This window comes from Theropithecus gelada, chromosome 5 (genome assembly GCF_003255815.1).
Source record: "Theropithecus gelada isolate Dixy chromosome 5, Tgel_1.0, whole genome shotgun sequence".
Classification (NCBI taxonomy): Eukaryota; Metazoa; Chordata; class Mammalia; order Primates; family Cercopithecidae; genus Theropithecus; species Theropithecus gelada.
This window is the reverse complement of record NC_037672.1, coordinates 2273520-2287125: the sequence shown is the minus strand read 5'-3', so window position 1 is coordinate 2287125 and position 13606 is coordinate 2273520. Positions and strand designations below refer to the sequence as shown.

Here is a 13606-nt window from a genome sequence, read left to right as displayed (position 1 = left end):
TTAGACACCCGGGTGAACGTGCTGAAGTGACGTTGATCCACTGACTTGAGAACGTCAGTGGCAAGGGTTCATACTCTGTGGTGAGACACAGGAAGCTGTTGGCAGGGTAGGTGCCCCTCACTCCTCCAGCCTCTGTCTTTCTGTGTCTTGAACTGTGGCCGTATCTCACCCGTACTGTTCCCTTCCTCACCACAGGGATGGACGTGCTGGGCACCAGCTCACTTCTCGGCTCTCTCTTGTTAATGTGTGCGGCTCCCCCAGTAGACTTGGCTTTCAGGGGACACATAGCGTCTGATCTACCCCTGGGGTCCTCCTCATGACCCTACCCTTTCTGTTCAGCAACTGGCCACAGGGGATCAACACCCTTCCAAAGGCAGTGTTCCTGGGCCACTGGCATCCAAGCAGTGCCCCTGCTGTGGCTTGAATGTGGCCCCAAAGCTCGTGTGCTGGTAACTTGATCCCCACTGCAACAGCGTTGAGAGGTGGGACTTTTAAGAGGTGACTCGGTCATGAAGGCTTTGCCCTCCTGAGCGGATTGATGTTATTGCAGAAGTGGGTTTGTTATTGCCGCAGTGGGGTCCTTATAAAGGGTGAGCATGGCCCTCTTCCCCTCTCTCTTGCCCATGCGATGCCTTCCTCCATGCGGTGACACAGCAAGAAGGCCCTCGTCAGATGGGGCCCCTCCACCTTGGGCTTCCCAGCCTCCAGACCGTGAGCCAAAAACATGTCTGTTCATTCTAAATTACCTAGACTGTGGTACTCTATAGCAGCAGGAAGCAAAGGAAGACACCCATCCACACGGCCTCAGGAATGGCTGACCCAGAAGGACCCAGGCTCACGCTCTCGGTGAAATCCTGGGTTCTACCTCCCCACTCTGCTCTCTTTTATCCCCTTGGCCCTTCCAAGCCCAGCCGCTTCCCTTGGGCAGTGCCTCATTGGTTTTTCTGCCTGCGACATCTCCGTACGGGGCTCCTTGGCTCTCTCTGTCCAGCCATTCCCCCTCCCGTGCCACCAGAGCTTCCAGCCCACCAGGGCAGGGAGGCAGGAGAGGGCCTTTCCTGTGGTAAGTGAAGGACGTCGGGGGGTGAGATGGCGGTGGGTGATCTGACCCACCCATGAGCAATCGGCCAGCCTTGGCCTGGCCTCGGTCTCAACCTGCTGGAAAAGGCCATTGTTCTTACGCCTCACTCAACCCTCTATTGAATGTCAGGGCCCTTCCCCTGATTTCTCACCTCCAGGGGTGCTTCAGCAGCAGGAGGCTTGTCCAGACAGCCTTCCCAGCTTCGGGGCGTGGTTCAAGGGGCTGGAGCTGTGGGACTGAATACTTCCCGAGGGCTTCTCCTTTCACAGGGAAACAGGTTCCTTGCCACAGGCAGGGCCCGAGGGTGCCATCTGCTGCCAGCAGGCACTTTCCTCTCTTCTTGAAATGGCATCTCTTCTGATCACAAAAGCAATACTTGATCCAAGAAGAGACTTTAGAAAATAATAATTTACCTGGAATCTTACTACTCAAGTAACTGTAAGATTAATGCCTTACCTGGAGTATCTTCCCCAATGAGTCATTTATATACAAAGGATGTCTCCAAGTTTTATTTTTATTATTTTAGTTATTTATTTTAAGAGACAGGGTCTTGCTCGTTCCCCTGGCTGGAGTGGAGTGCAGTGGTGTCATCATAGCTCACTGTACCCTTGAACTCCTGGGCTCAAGCGATCCTCCCACCTCAGCCTCCAGAGTAGCTGGGACTACAGGTGCACACCATCATGCCTGGCTGATTTTTGTATTTTTTGTAGAGACAGGGGTCTTGTCATGTTGCCCAGACTGGTCTTGAACTCCTGGCCTCAAGTGATCCTCCCACCTCAGCCTCCCAATAAGTGTTGGGATCATAGGCATGAGCCACTACACCTGGCCTCTAATTTTTTTTTTTTTTCTTTTTTTGAGACAAAGTCTTGTTCTGTCGCCCAGGCTGGAGTGCAGTGGCATGATCTCTGCTCTCTGCAAGCTCCGCCTCCCGGGATCACGCCATTCTCCTGCTTCAGCCTCCCGAGTAGCTGGGATTACAAGCGCCCGCCACCACACCCGGGTAATTTTTTTTTTTTTTTTTTTTTGTATTTTTAGTAGAGATGGGGTTTCACCATGTTGGCCAGGATGGTCTCGATCTTCTGACCTCGTGATCCGCCCGCCTCGGCCTTCCAAAGTGCTGGGATTACAGGCGTGAGCCACCGCACCTGGCCTCTAATTTTTTAAATGCTACATTTTTCGTTTCATATTTTAACATTTCCAGTGAACTATCCTTCTGCAGATTCTTTCACCATATGGATATGACCTAATGTATTGAGTCAACCCACTGTCGATGGACAGCGAAACAGAAACAGCTTATGAGCTATTTCTTGCATATGAGTTTTCTGGGTGATTACAAGAAAAACATTCTCTTCTGTTGTTTGTTAGATGTACAGCTCAGTAATTTTTGGTACATCCACGAGGCTGTACAGCCAATATCACTGTCTAATTCAAAACATTTCCATCACCCCATAAAGAAAACCCCTCCCCGTTAGCAGTCACCCTGTTCCCCTCCCGTTTCAGCTGTTGCTGACCACAGATCTGCCTTCTGCCCCTATGTGGCATTTCTGCCCCTATGCCTATTCTAGACATTTCATGTGAATGGAATCAATCATACAGTATGTGATTTTTTTTTTTTTTTTTTTTGAGTCAGAGTCTCGCTCTGTCGCCCAGGCTGGAGTGCAGTGACTTGATCTCGGCTCACTGCAAGCTCCGCCTCCCGGGTTCACACCATTCTTCTGCCTCAGCCTCCCGAGTAGCTGGGACTACAGGTGCCCACCACCACACCCGGCTAATTTTTTGTATTTTTAGTAGAGACGGGGTTTCACCATGTTAGCCAGGATGGTCTCCATCTCCTGACCTCGTGATCCGCCCGCCTCGGCCTCCCAAAGTGCTAGGATTACAGGTGTGAGCCCCTGCGCCCGGCCGTAGTATGTGATCTTTTGTGACTGGCTTCTTTCAGTCAGCACGATGGGTGTGTTTTTGTTTTTGTTCTTTTAGATGGAATCTCTCTCTGTCGTCAGCCTAGAGTGCAATGGCGCGATCTCAGCGCACTGCAACCTCCGCCTCCCGGGTTCAAGCAATTCTCCTGCTCAGCCTCCCGGGTAGCTGGGATTACAGGCATGTGCCACCACGCCCAGCTAATTTTTGTATTTTCAGTAGAGACGGGGTTTCGCCATGTTGGCCAGGCTGGTCTCAAACTCCTGATGTCAAGTGATCCGCCCGCCTCAGCCTCCCACAGGGCTGGGATGATGCCATGGCGTTTTCAATGCTTGTCCACACGGAAGCATGTGTAATGCTGCGTTCCTTTCTATGGCTGAAACTTATTCCGTTATATAGATAGACCACATTTTGTCTGTCCGTTCAACTGTTTTCTGAAGTGGCTGTGTCATTTTATATTCCCACAAGGAAGAGATGAGGATTCCAGTTCCTTTACGTCCTCACCTTCCTCACCACAACTTCATATTTTCTGGGTTTTTTTTTGGCGGGGGGACATTCTCATCATCCTAATAAATCAAATGGTATTTAATTGTAATTTTTTTTGGCACATCCTGACTGACAGGGATGTTGGGCATCTGTTAATGTGTTTATTAGCTGTTTGTATATCTTCTTTGGAAAAATGTCTGTTCAAATCTATTTTCCATTTGTTCAGTACTTTGTTTTTTTGTTTTTTTTTTTTGTCTTTTTGTTGTTGGATTGTAAGAGTTCTTTCTATATTGCAGATACTATGTCCTTATCAGACCCATGATTTGCAAAAATTATTCTGTGGGTTTTCTCTTCACTTTCTTGGTGGTGTCCTATGCAGCAGAAAGCCTTCAATTTGATGAAGTCCAGTTATGTGTTTTCTCTTTTGTTGCCCATGCTTTAGGTGCCCATGCTTTGTGGCCTAGCCCAACACCACAAATATTTACTCCAATGTTTTCTTTTAAGAATTTTAAGCCTGGGCGTCATGGCTCACGCCTGTAATCCCACACTTTGGGAGGCCGAGGTGGGTGGATCGCGTGAGCCCAGGAGTTCAAGACCAGCCTGGGTGACATGGTGAAACCCCTTCTCCACTAAAAATGCAAAAATTAGCCGGGCATTATGGTGCATGCCTGTGGTCCCAGCTACTCGGAAGGCTGAGATGGGAGGCTTGCTTGAGCCCAGGGAAGTTGAAGCTGCAGTGAGCCATGACTGTGCCACTACACTCTAGCATGGGTGACAGAGTAAGACACCATCTCAAAAAAAAAAAAAAAAGAAAAGAAAAAAAAAGAACCTTAGAGTTTTAGCTCTGACATCTACATATTTGATTCATTTTGAGTGAATTTTTGTATGTGGTATAAGGTCAGAGTTCAGCTTCATCCTTTTGCATGTGTGTCTCCAGTTTTCCGGCAGCGTTCGTTGAAGAGACTATCCTTTCCTCGTTGGGTGGTCTTGGCGCCCTTGCTGAGAATCCACTGCCCGTAAGCGTATGGGGTTCTTTGTGGACTCTCGGTCTCATTGGTCTGTATGTCGGTCCTATGCTGGTGCCATACAGTCTTGATTCCTGCTCTCTCATGCCACATTGCAGACCACAAGGGTGAGTCCTCCAACTTGTTTTTTTTCTTTTGGCTCTTCTGGGTCCCTTGAGTCATTTCCATATTAATTTTAGGATCAGGTTGTCAATTTCTGCAAGAAAAAAAGGCAGCCGACACTTCCGTATAGATTGTGTTGAATCTGTAGATTGATTTGGGGAGTGCTGTCTTCCGATCTGCGAACACGAGATGTCTTCCCATTTATGTAGGTCTTCTAATATTTTTCAACAATGTTTTGTTGTTTTCCGTGTATGATTCTTGTACTTCTTTTGTTAAATTTAGTCTAAGCATTTTAATCTTTTTTATGCTGTTGTAAAGGACTAAGGATTGTTTTCTTAATTTCACTTTCACTTTATTGCTACCATATCTAAACACAAGTGGTCTTTAAACAAAGCCTTTATTGATATATAACATACATACCACAAAATTCACCTTTCTAAAGCACATAGCTCAGTAGTTGTGGGTAATAACACCCCCGAGCCTTCTGCGTCGGGCGCCATGCCAATCCGGCCTTCTGCCACGTACTTGCCGCCTCCATTCCCTTTCCTCTGCTCTCTCCCTGCCCCAATTCTTTTTTTTTTCATGTTTTTAATTTTTTGTAAAATATATGTAGCATAAAGTTTACTATTTAGCCTTTCCTAAGCATACAAGTTCATGGCATTGAACACACTCGGTGCTGTGCAACCGTCACCATCATCATTTCCGGAATGTCCTCATCTTCCCAAACTGAAACTGTTTCCCCATCACTCGCTCCCTGCTACTCCCCAACCTCTGCCCACCCTGGCAGACTTCCTGTCTGTATGAACGTGATGGCTCTCAGGACCTCGTGTCAGGGACTCACGCAGGACTCATCCTTTGGTAGCTGGGTTATTTCACTCAGCATGATCTTGCCAACATTCATCCATGCTGTAGCCTAGATCCGAATTTCCTTCCTTTTTAAGGCTGAATAATATTCTGTTGTATGGATGGACCACATTTGGTTTACCCACGCCTCTGCCAACAGACACCTGGGTTGCTGCCATCTCTTGGCTGTTATGAACGTGGGTGTGCAAGTATCTGAGTTCCAAATTTCAGTTCCTTTGGGTAAGGCTCTGATGAGGCTGGGGGTACTGAGTGGAAGCTGACATCCTGGACAGTGAAGGCCCCTCCCTTACTCAGCTCCCAGGGCAGAGGGCAGCAAGGCCCACACCCCCAAGTTGAAGGTAGGGGCTTCGTCTGTGGAACCTGGACCACCTGGGAGGGGAGAGCCATGGAGCATTGTTGGGGTCCCAGCAGAGGGTTCCGTCCCATGGACCCAGGCCCCCCAAGCCTCCCACTGTGCCCCCACGTTCCGGTGAGTATTCAGCTTGTTAGCACATCCCCATGAGGGAGGGGGCCCCGAGCAGCTCCGGGGACTCTTCCAGCCTCCTCCCCACATCTGCCGCAGCTCGCTACCCTGAATTCTCACGTGTGTCATGCCTCTGTGCTTCTGCAGGGTTTACGTCACGAGGCTGTGTCCCTAAATTAGATACCAGGCAGTTCTGCGTGTTTCCCACGGTGTGTGAAAGCACTCACGCCATGCGGGATTCGCGCACGTTGGCGGGGCCGTGGCTGGCTGGCCTCCGCCTCCGTGGCCTCTGCCGGTGAGTGATTAGATCACGATGGGTCTTCCATTCCGTTGCCGGCGATCCTGTCCTGCGTTTCACTGGAAACCCCAGCACTGCGTCTAAGACCGTGCATCTCTGCAGACAGACTCAGACGCACGTTTCCAGTGTGTGCCAGCAACAGAGGCCACCGGGCTCCGGAGTGTAGACAGCCCTGGTGTAACTGAAATGGTGCGAACATTTTTTCTGAAGTGCCTGCACCAGCTGACACTCCCACCCGCAAGGTGAAGGCTCCTGTTGTTCCACCCACACTCTTCTTATTTTTGCGCAGGTCACATTTGGGGCAAGGCTCGGCATGAGACACGGCCAGATAAATGAGCCAAGCCCTCCAAAAGAGGCTGCGCAGGATGCCAATGGCAACCGAAAAAAATTATCCGAATATTTCTAGGTAGAGAAAAGATTTTGCATCCCTGAAACAACAGTTAACAGCAGTAAATTTAAAACTTGATAGCAGGAATTTAAAAGTCAAGAGCAAAATTAGAAGAACGAGTTGGGGGAAATTTCCCAGAAAATGGGACAAAAAGATATGATAGGAGATAAATTATTTTAAAATGAGAGGGCCAGTGGGTGCACCCCTAGAGTTGGGCGAGGTGAACCCCCTAAGTTAGTACAGGCCCAGCTGTGAATGATTTATAGGGTCACCATGGAACCCCTGAACAGCAAATCTGGTAAAAGCTGAGGACGCAGCTGCTGGGAAGATGGAGACGGGAAGTGTAGGTGGGGGCGGGGGATCCTGTATTTGTTTCTTGAGGCTGCTGTCACCACAGACTGGCCTGAGCCCTAGAAACTGTCTCACAGTCGGAGGCCAGAAGTGCAAACTCTGGCAGAGCCTCCCTCCATCCGCAGGCTCCAGGGCAGGCTCCTCCCACCTCTCCCAGCTTCTGGGGACTCCAGGTGTTCCTTGGGTTGGGGCCGCGTCTCCGGTCTCGGCCTCTGTGGTCACATGGGCTCTCCTGCCCTCTGTGTCTGTGTCCTCTTCTGCCTCTTATAAAGACTCTTGTCATTGGACTTATGGCCCATCCGGATCATTCAGGACAATCTCTTCATCTCCAGATGCTTCACTTAATTACTCCTGCTGAGACCCCTTTTCCAAATGAGGTCATGGTCACAGGTTTCAGGGGGTAGGGTGAGAAGAGGTATTTGTGGGGGCTGCCTGACACTCAGGCCATTAGAAAAGGTGTGAAAGGTGAGTTGACGTTTCCATAGGGGAAGCCGGTTGATATTAAGCCAGGAGTGCAGCCTCCGTGGGTGAGTCGCCACCAGCTGTCAATTCCAGGAGGCCCAGCAGAAATCAAAGACCCAGAACAGGCCTGGGACTGGCTCAGAGCCCTGTTGCACCACCTGGCGTACGTGGTGAGCGTGTTACACTGAAGACGTTTTAGGTGAAGTTATAGGGAAGTTGTGTATCTGGGCAACAGATACACGCCTGTGGGGTGGGTGTCTGCGAGGACACAGACTTTTGTCTTGACCAGTGACCTTCAGGCTCCACAGCCCCTCACCGTGCCCCACCCCACATGCTGGTGTCTCCTTCTCCATGCAGCAGCTCCGCGGCTGGGTCCTGCTCCTCAGACAAGACGGGGCCAGAGGTGGCCCCAGCAGCCACGCATGTCGCTCCACAGGCCACAAGAGAGAAGATCCGGTCCAGGTTCCACGGCAGCCACGACCTCATCCACCGCCTGTTCGTCTGCATTTCAGGTGCCGTGTCGGGGCCTGGGACCGGTGTATGGCTTGAGGACACATGGGCTGCACTTAAGGGGAGGTCAGGCGGGGCGTGCACAGCCTCCCCCTCACTTTCCTGTGAACGGCAGCTCACTCTGCCCCTAAGGAGCAAGCACTCCTGTTCATGGAGAAGGCTGGACTGACCCCACACAGGCAGGAGGAGGAGGGGATCTGCAGGTGAGGGTGGGAGGCATTTTCGTCCAGGGAGTGGCGGCGGGGGCAGTGGGGTGGGGGGCAGAAGAGCCAGGCACTAGGCACCACCTCTGGACAGGGTCCACCCTGGGCTCCCAACCACGTAGGCTGCTTGGGGGCTGTGCCTGCGGGAGGAGGACATGCTTTGCAGGTAGACACATCTGGATGCCTGAGTGGCTGTGACAGTCACAAGCACTGGCCTGGGGGTGGGCACAGGGCAGGGGCTCTGTAAGTGTCCCTTAGTGCATGGCCCGGCCAGGTTAGTGGTGATGGCTGTGACCTGTGCATAAAAGGCGTGAATGTCAGTGGCAGACCAACTGTGGCAGGGCTGTCTGTCTGGTCCTCTCCCTTCCCCTGCTCTCTTTTGACTCCCGAGTTTTTATTCTTGTCAAGGGAATCCTGCCCCAAGGGGGTGGGCCGCCTCCTTCCCTGGCTGATCCGCCTCCTTCCCTGGCTGATCTGAGAACACACTGGCCTGGGCTGTGAGCTCTGGCTGGGTCCGCCCAGCCTGCAGCACCAACCTCCACAGTTCCTTCCATCTGTCCTTCTGTTGCTGTTACTGTGGTCTTCCTCCCTCAGGTGTGGCTGACCAGCTACAGACGAACTATGCCAGTGACCTGAGAAGTATTCTTAAAACACTGTTTGAGGTCATGGCCACCAAGCCCGAAACAGACGACAAGGAAAAGTTGAGGAAGGGTGAGTGCCCACTCAGGACGGGCTCTGAGGCCTGCACTGGTGGCCATGTCCCTGCCCACAGGGAGGGGGTGCTCAGAAATCTATACCTTCTGGCCCTGGGCAAGCAATCATTGAGCCCAGGGTCCCATGACCTCCGCACTCCAAATGTGCCAGGCTGCCCTGCCTGCTTGGGAAGCCAAGGGGCACAGCAGCAGGCCCAGGAAGTGCCCAGGAAGACACTCCACCTCTGCAAATGAGCAGATGGGCAAGGGCCCCTGGCTCGTGCCCACAGCCCTGGCTACTGTCCCCTGCACGTGTGGCAGCAAGGTGACTTCACTTCTGGCTCTGATGGAGGCTGGGAGAGCCCAAACCCTCCCTCTTGAGGATGAGACTCAGCTGTGGTGCCGCGTCACTTCTACCGAATGCTGCCTCTCAGAGCAGCTCGAGGCAGCCCTCCCTGAACCCACCTCCCTATGGGGGTGGAAAGGAGTCCACTGCTGCCCATGAGCTGCTGAGGTGTCACACACGCTGACACAGCACAAGCACACAGGCGGCTCTCACAGTCACATTCACGCACAGGCACGTGCACACACATGTGCACACATGTACTCATGCATACCCACACCATGCACACACATGTACACCCATGTGCACATACACTTCCACTCACAGTGCACACATGTACTCATGCATACCCATACCCATGCACACACATACCCACATGCACACACACACACGTGCACATACGCTCCCACCCATACGTGCACACATGTACTCATGCACACACCCACACACACACATGCACAGATGTGCACACATGCTCCCACTCACATGTACTCATGCATACCCATGCCCATGCACACACACCCATGCACACCCACGCACACATGTGCACATACGCTCCCACTCACACAGTGCACACATTATCTGGGAGGGAGAAGGCGTCAGGGCAGGGACTGGTTAGGCACAGGGAGGGATCCAGGGCAGGAAAGGAGACTAAGCCCCTGCTCGCCATGCCTGGTGCTCTGGTGCTGAGCTGAGGCACTTTTCCAGCAGAGCCGCCCCTCACCACAGGGGCTTCTGTTCATGGGTGTCCGGGCACATGGGGCAGCCCGCCTGGTCCTGGAGCCCTGGCCCAGCAGGGCATACCCTTGCCAGCAGGGAGGAGCCCGTGTGCCGACCCAGCTCTGCCTTGCAGCATCCACATTGCCAGGCTGCATTCTACCAGGGAGGTTGGCAGGGCTGCCTTCTGGAAATCATGATTCAGAGACGGCAGGTGACGCCCTGTTCTGCACACAGAGGTTGTGAGCTGGAGTCCTGGCCACACATGTGCCATGCCGGGGCCCCAGGGCTGGATGCCCCTATCAGGGGCAGCAGCCACAGGCTTCTGGGCCCCCATGCTGTGCAAAGGAGAGGCCCCTGCTCAGGAAGACCCCCAGCCAGGACCAGCGCCCACCCTGCTGTGGTGCCACCTGCCATGAGACTGCCAGTGGGCTTGGGGAGCCACCTGCCCCACTGCTGGAAGCCCCCAGCTGCGCCCAGCAGGTGCAGGTGACCCGGCATCGATTCCCCGCCTCCCTCACCACACCCCGACGACCCCTCCTTCTCCACCAGTCACCCAGACTCTGCGGAGTGCGGCCTTGGAGGACTGTGCACTGTGCCAGGAGACCCTGTCATCCTCTGAACTGGCAGCCAAGACCCGCGACGGGGACTTCGAAGGTGTGTGGGAGGGTCTGGGCCAGGACACTGCACCAGACACCAGTGAGGGCTGTAGGAGCCAGGGGAGCCTTCCTCCTGGGGTAGGGGCTGCAGGCCACCCGGTCTGGGCATGTGGGAGCTGGGAGACCGCCCTGGGAGGCTGGCTGGAGGCCAGGCAGCTTGGCAGTCTGGGAAGGAGGGCCTAGGGCGGGTTGAGGGTCCCGGCCCAGCCCACCTGCCCCTGCCGTTGCTGATGTGACGCTGCTGTTGTTGTGACAGACCCCCCGGAGTGGGTGCCAGATGAGGCCTGTGGCTTCTGCATGGCGTGCAAAGCGCCCTTCACCGTCATCCGCCGGAAGCACCACTGCCGCAGCTGCGGGAAGGTGGGTGCGGCCCCACGCACGGAGGGTCCCCCAGCATCCAGGGGCTTCCACGGACACAGCCTGAGGTCTGGAAGTCAGGACCGATGCCCAAGGCGGCCGGCGAGGCCTGTGGGGTCTTGTGCAGAGGCTCCTGGAGGTCCTGGGCCCTGCTCTGACTAGGCATTTGACCACGGGGACCTGGATGGTGCCCATGTCCAGTCCCAGCTGCTGCAGAGCCAGCCACAGGGAGGGGACAGCGAGTGTGAACAGGAGGCTGCAGCAGCCTTGGTGCAGGATGTGGGCCCCTCATAGAGCCCAGCCTCCTGAAGGTCACAACCCCTGGCACCCAGGGCCGGGCAGTCCCCACCCACCAACGCGGCCTGAGCTGGGTGGGCAGGTGTGTGGGAGGGTGAGGAGTCAGCGTGGGTGGGGCTGGCCTGCTGCAGACCCTCACTGCCCCAACCCCATTCCAGATCTTCTGCTCGCGCTGCTCCTCGCACTCAGCACCACTGCCCCGCTACGGGCAGGTGAAGCCAGTCCGAGTGTGCACCCACTGCTACATGTTCCACGTCACGCCCTTCTACAGCGACAAGGCCGGCCTGTGACGTGGCGCCAGGGGCAGCCCCAACCCACCCGGGCCAGGAACCCCCAGGAAGGTGGGGCCATGCTGCAGGCGATCTCACTGAGTCTCATGAGGCTGCTGCCCCTGCTGCTGCAGGGCCGCCCAGACCTCTAGAACATCCAGAGCCTCTGTCTCGCCCATCCTGGCCTCCCCGCAGGGACCCCGGGCCAGCTGCAGGGGCCAACAGGAGGTCAGCTTTGCCCAGCAGGGGACCCGGAGGAGCCTGGTAGCTGCCTCAGGGCAGGGTGCCTGGCGGAGAAGGGCTGGGCCCTCCCACTGGTCCCTCGGAGCTCCGCTGGGGCTGTGGGAATCGGGGTGGGTGACAGAGCTATACAAGAGTGGGGCCACTCTGCCGCCTCTGCTGTTGTGGTGAATCTGGAAGCCAGAGCAAGGGCCACTCCATAGCCTCTGCGGCACAGCAGGGCTCCCCATGTGCCTCCCATACCCAAAATGCAGGCTGCCCATTCTCCCCAACAGCTGCCCACCTCGTTCCCCAGCCCTCACCCCTCACCATCCTTCCTCAGGACTTGACAACATGCATCTCATTTCTTCTTGGAGTGGGGAGATGCGGGAAGCTGACCTAGTGGTCCTCTAAGCGGGCAGGGTGCTCCTGGTGTCTGCTCACCACTGTCCCCCTGCTGATGGCGTGGGGGTCTGACCAGGCACTGACACCGCAGGCAGACGTTGCTCGGGGCCTTGGGCCGGGCTTACCAGTCAGCCAGAATGCCTGGGGCCGCCAGCTCGGCCACCACTTCCCCTTCCCTCTGCACCCTCTGGAACCCTGGCCCAATTCCTCAGACCCCAAAGTGGCCTGGGACCCAAGCTGCCGCAGCTGAGTGGCCCCAGCAGACACCTCCTCAGGCTTAAATCTCAGGCTTCACATTGCAATGACGATTGCAGTTTTATTTTTGGAGATGACACACCTACTGCTTCTTTTCTAGGATAAAATCTAATTACTATTTACCGGTGGAGTACACATGCATAGAAACGGCTTCTGTCGGGGGGAGAGTATATAATGGAAGAAATATTATGTACTGAGATTATATTTATTTTCTAAATGCTGTAATTTGAAGCCATTTCCATAAATCTATTTAAGGATTGCACACGCTCTCCTTTCTTCCGTGAATGCGGATCTTTTTTCTCTGTCTGGAAAGCGATGGTGTTGGTGCTAATATGCATTCTCCTCTAAGAAGCTGCAGGCTCCTGGACTCTTAGGACAATTGAAGGGCGGGACTTGGCTCCTACCAGCCCTCAGGAGCGGTGGCCACCCCCTGCTTCCTGCAGGCTCCTTCCCACCTTCCAGGGCTCTGCCCCCGCGATGCCTGTCCCCACCTGCCCATCTACCTGCCCAGCTCCTCTTCTCACAGGCGTCTTCCGCTCAGCCCCCTGGCCTGTGGGGGGCAGGGTTAGTGCTCGTGGCCACCCCGACTTGGGGCCTGCCCCACCTGGTGGCCCTGGTTGCAGGGCTGTGCTGCTCACGCCCAGAGCGGCTGCCTTCTGGAGTGTCCTGGAGAGAACTCGGGAGGATGGCCGCAGCCCGGGTTGCCTTGACAATGGGCCTGTGCCCACGGGCCTCGGGTACCCTGTCTTTTGGAGGTGGGCACCGGTGGGTGGGCAGATACTAGGGGTGCTTTCTTTCTGCCAAGGGAGAAAGTGTTTTGGAATGTGGGGCCCCGTCTGAGCAGTGCTGAGTTATTTGGGAGCAGAGGAGAAGGGACATTGGGGGACTCTGAGATGGACTGCCTGCCCCCACACCCACCCCAGTGGACAGCTGTGCTACACGAAGCTGCACCGCATCCCTTGGCTCCTCACGGACACCCGTGGTGGCCGCCTTCTGGGCTAAGGCAAGGGGGTCCTCCTCGTCCACCAGGTCAGTAGTGGCAGAGGGAGCAGAGACCAAGAAGAAGGGTCTTCCCCTCAGAGGTCTGGATGTGGCCTGTGTCCCTGGCAGCCCTCCAGGCCAGCCTTGGCCTGCCTTGTGCAGCAGAGCTGCCCTGCAGGAAAGCCTGGGGCTGCAGGATCCCCCCAAAAAGGGTGACCAATTTTCTTGTTCCCCCGGGAATGAGAGGTTTCCTGGGCTGCGG

The 13606-nt window shown here is 54.9% G+C and overlaps 1 protein-coding gene across 3 annotated transcripts in view; it reads left to right on the top strand.

The window, feature by feature from the left end:
• ZFYVE28 (zinc finger FYVE-type containing 28) overlaps window positions 1–12625 on the top strand; it is a 153319-nt gene extending 140694 nt beyond the window's left edge. For all 3 annotated transcript variants that reach the window (XM_025386748.1, XM_025386747.1, XM_025386749.1), the window contains 5 exons: window positions 7795–7949; window positions 8745–8861; window positions 10455–10559; window positions 10818–10921; window positions 11374–12625. In XM_025386748.1, the coding sequence (XP_025242533.1) occupies window positions 7795–7949; window positions 8745–8861; window positions 10455–10559; window positions 10818–10921; window positions 11374–11505 (613 nt within the window). In that variant the 3' untranslated portion in view covers window positions 11506–12625. The remainder of the gene's footprint in view (window positions 1–7794; window positions 7950–8744; window positions 8862–10454; window positions 10560–10817; window positions 10922–11373) is intronic.
• Window positions 12626–13606: the final 981 nt, after the last annotated feature.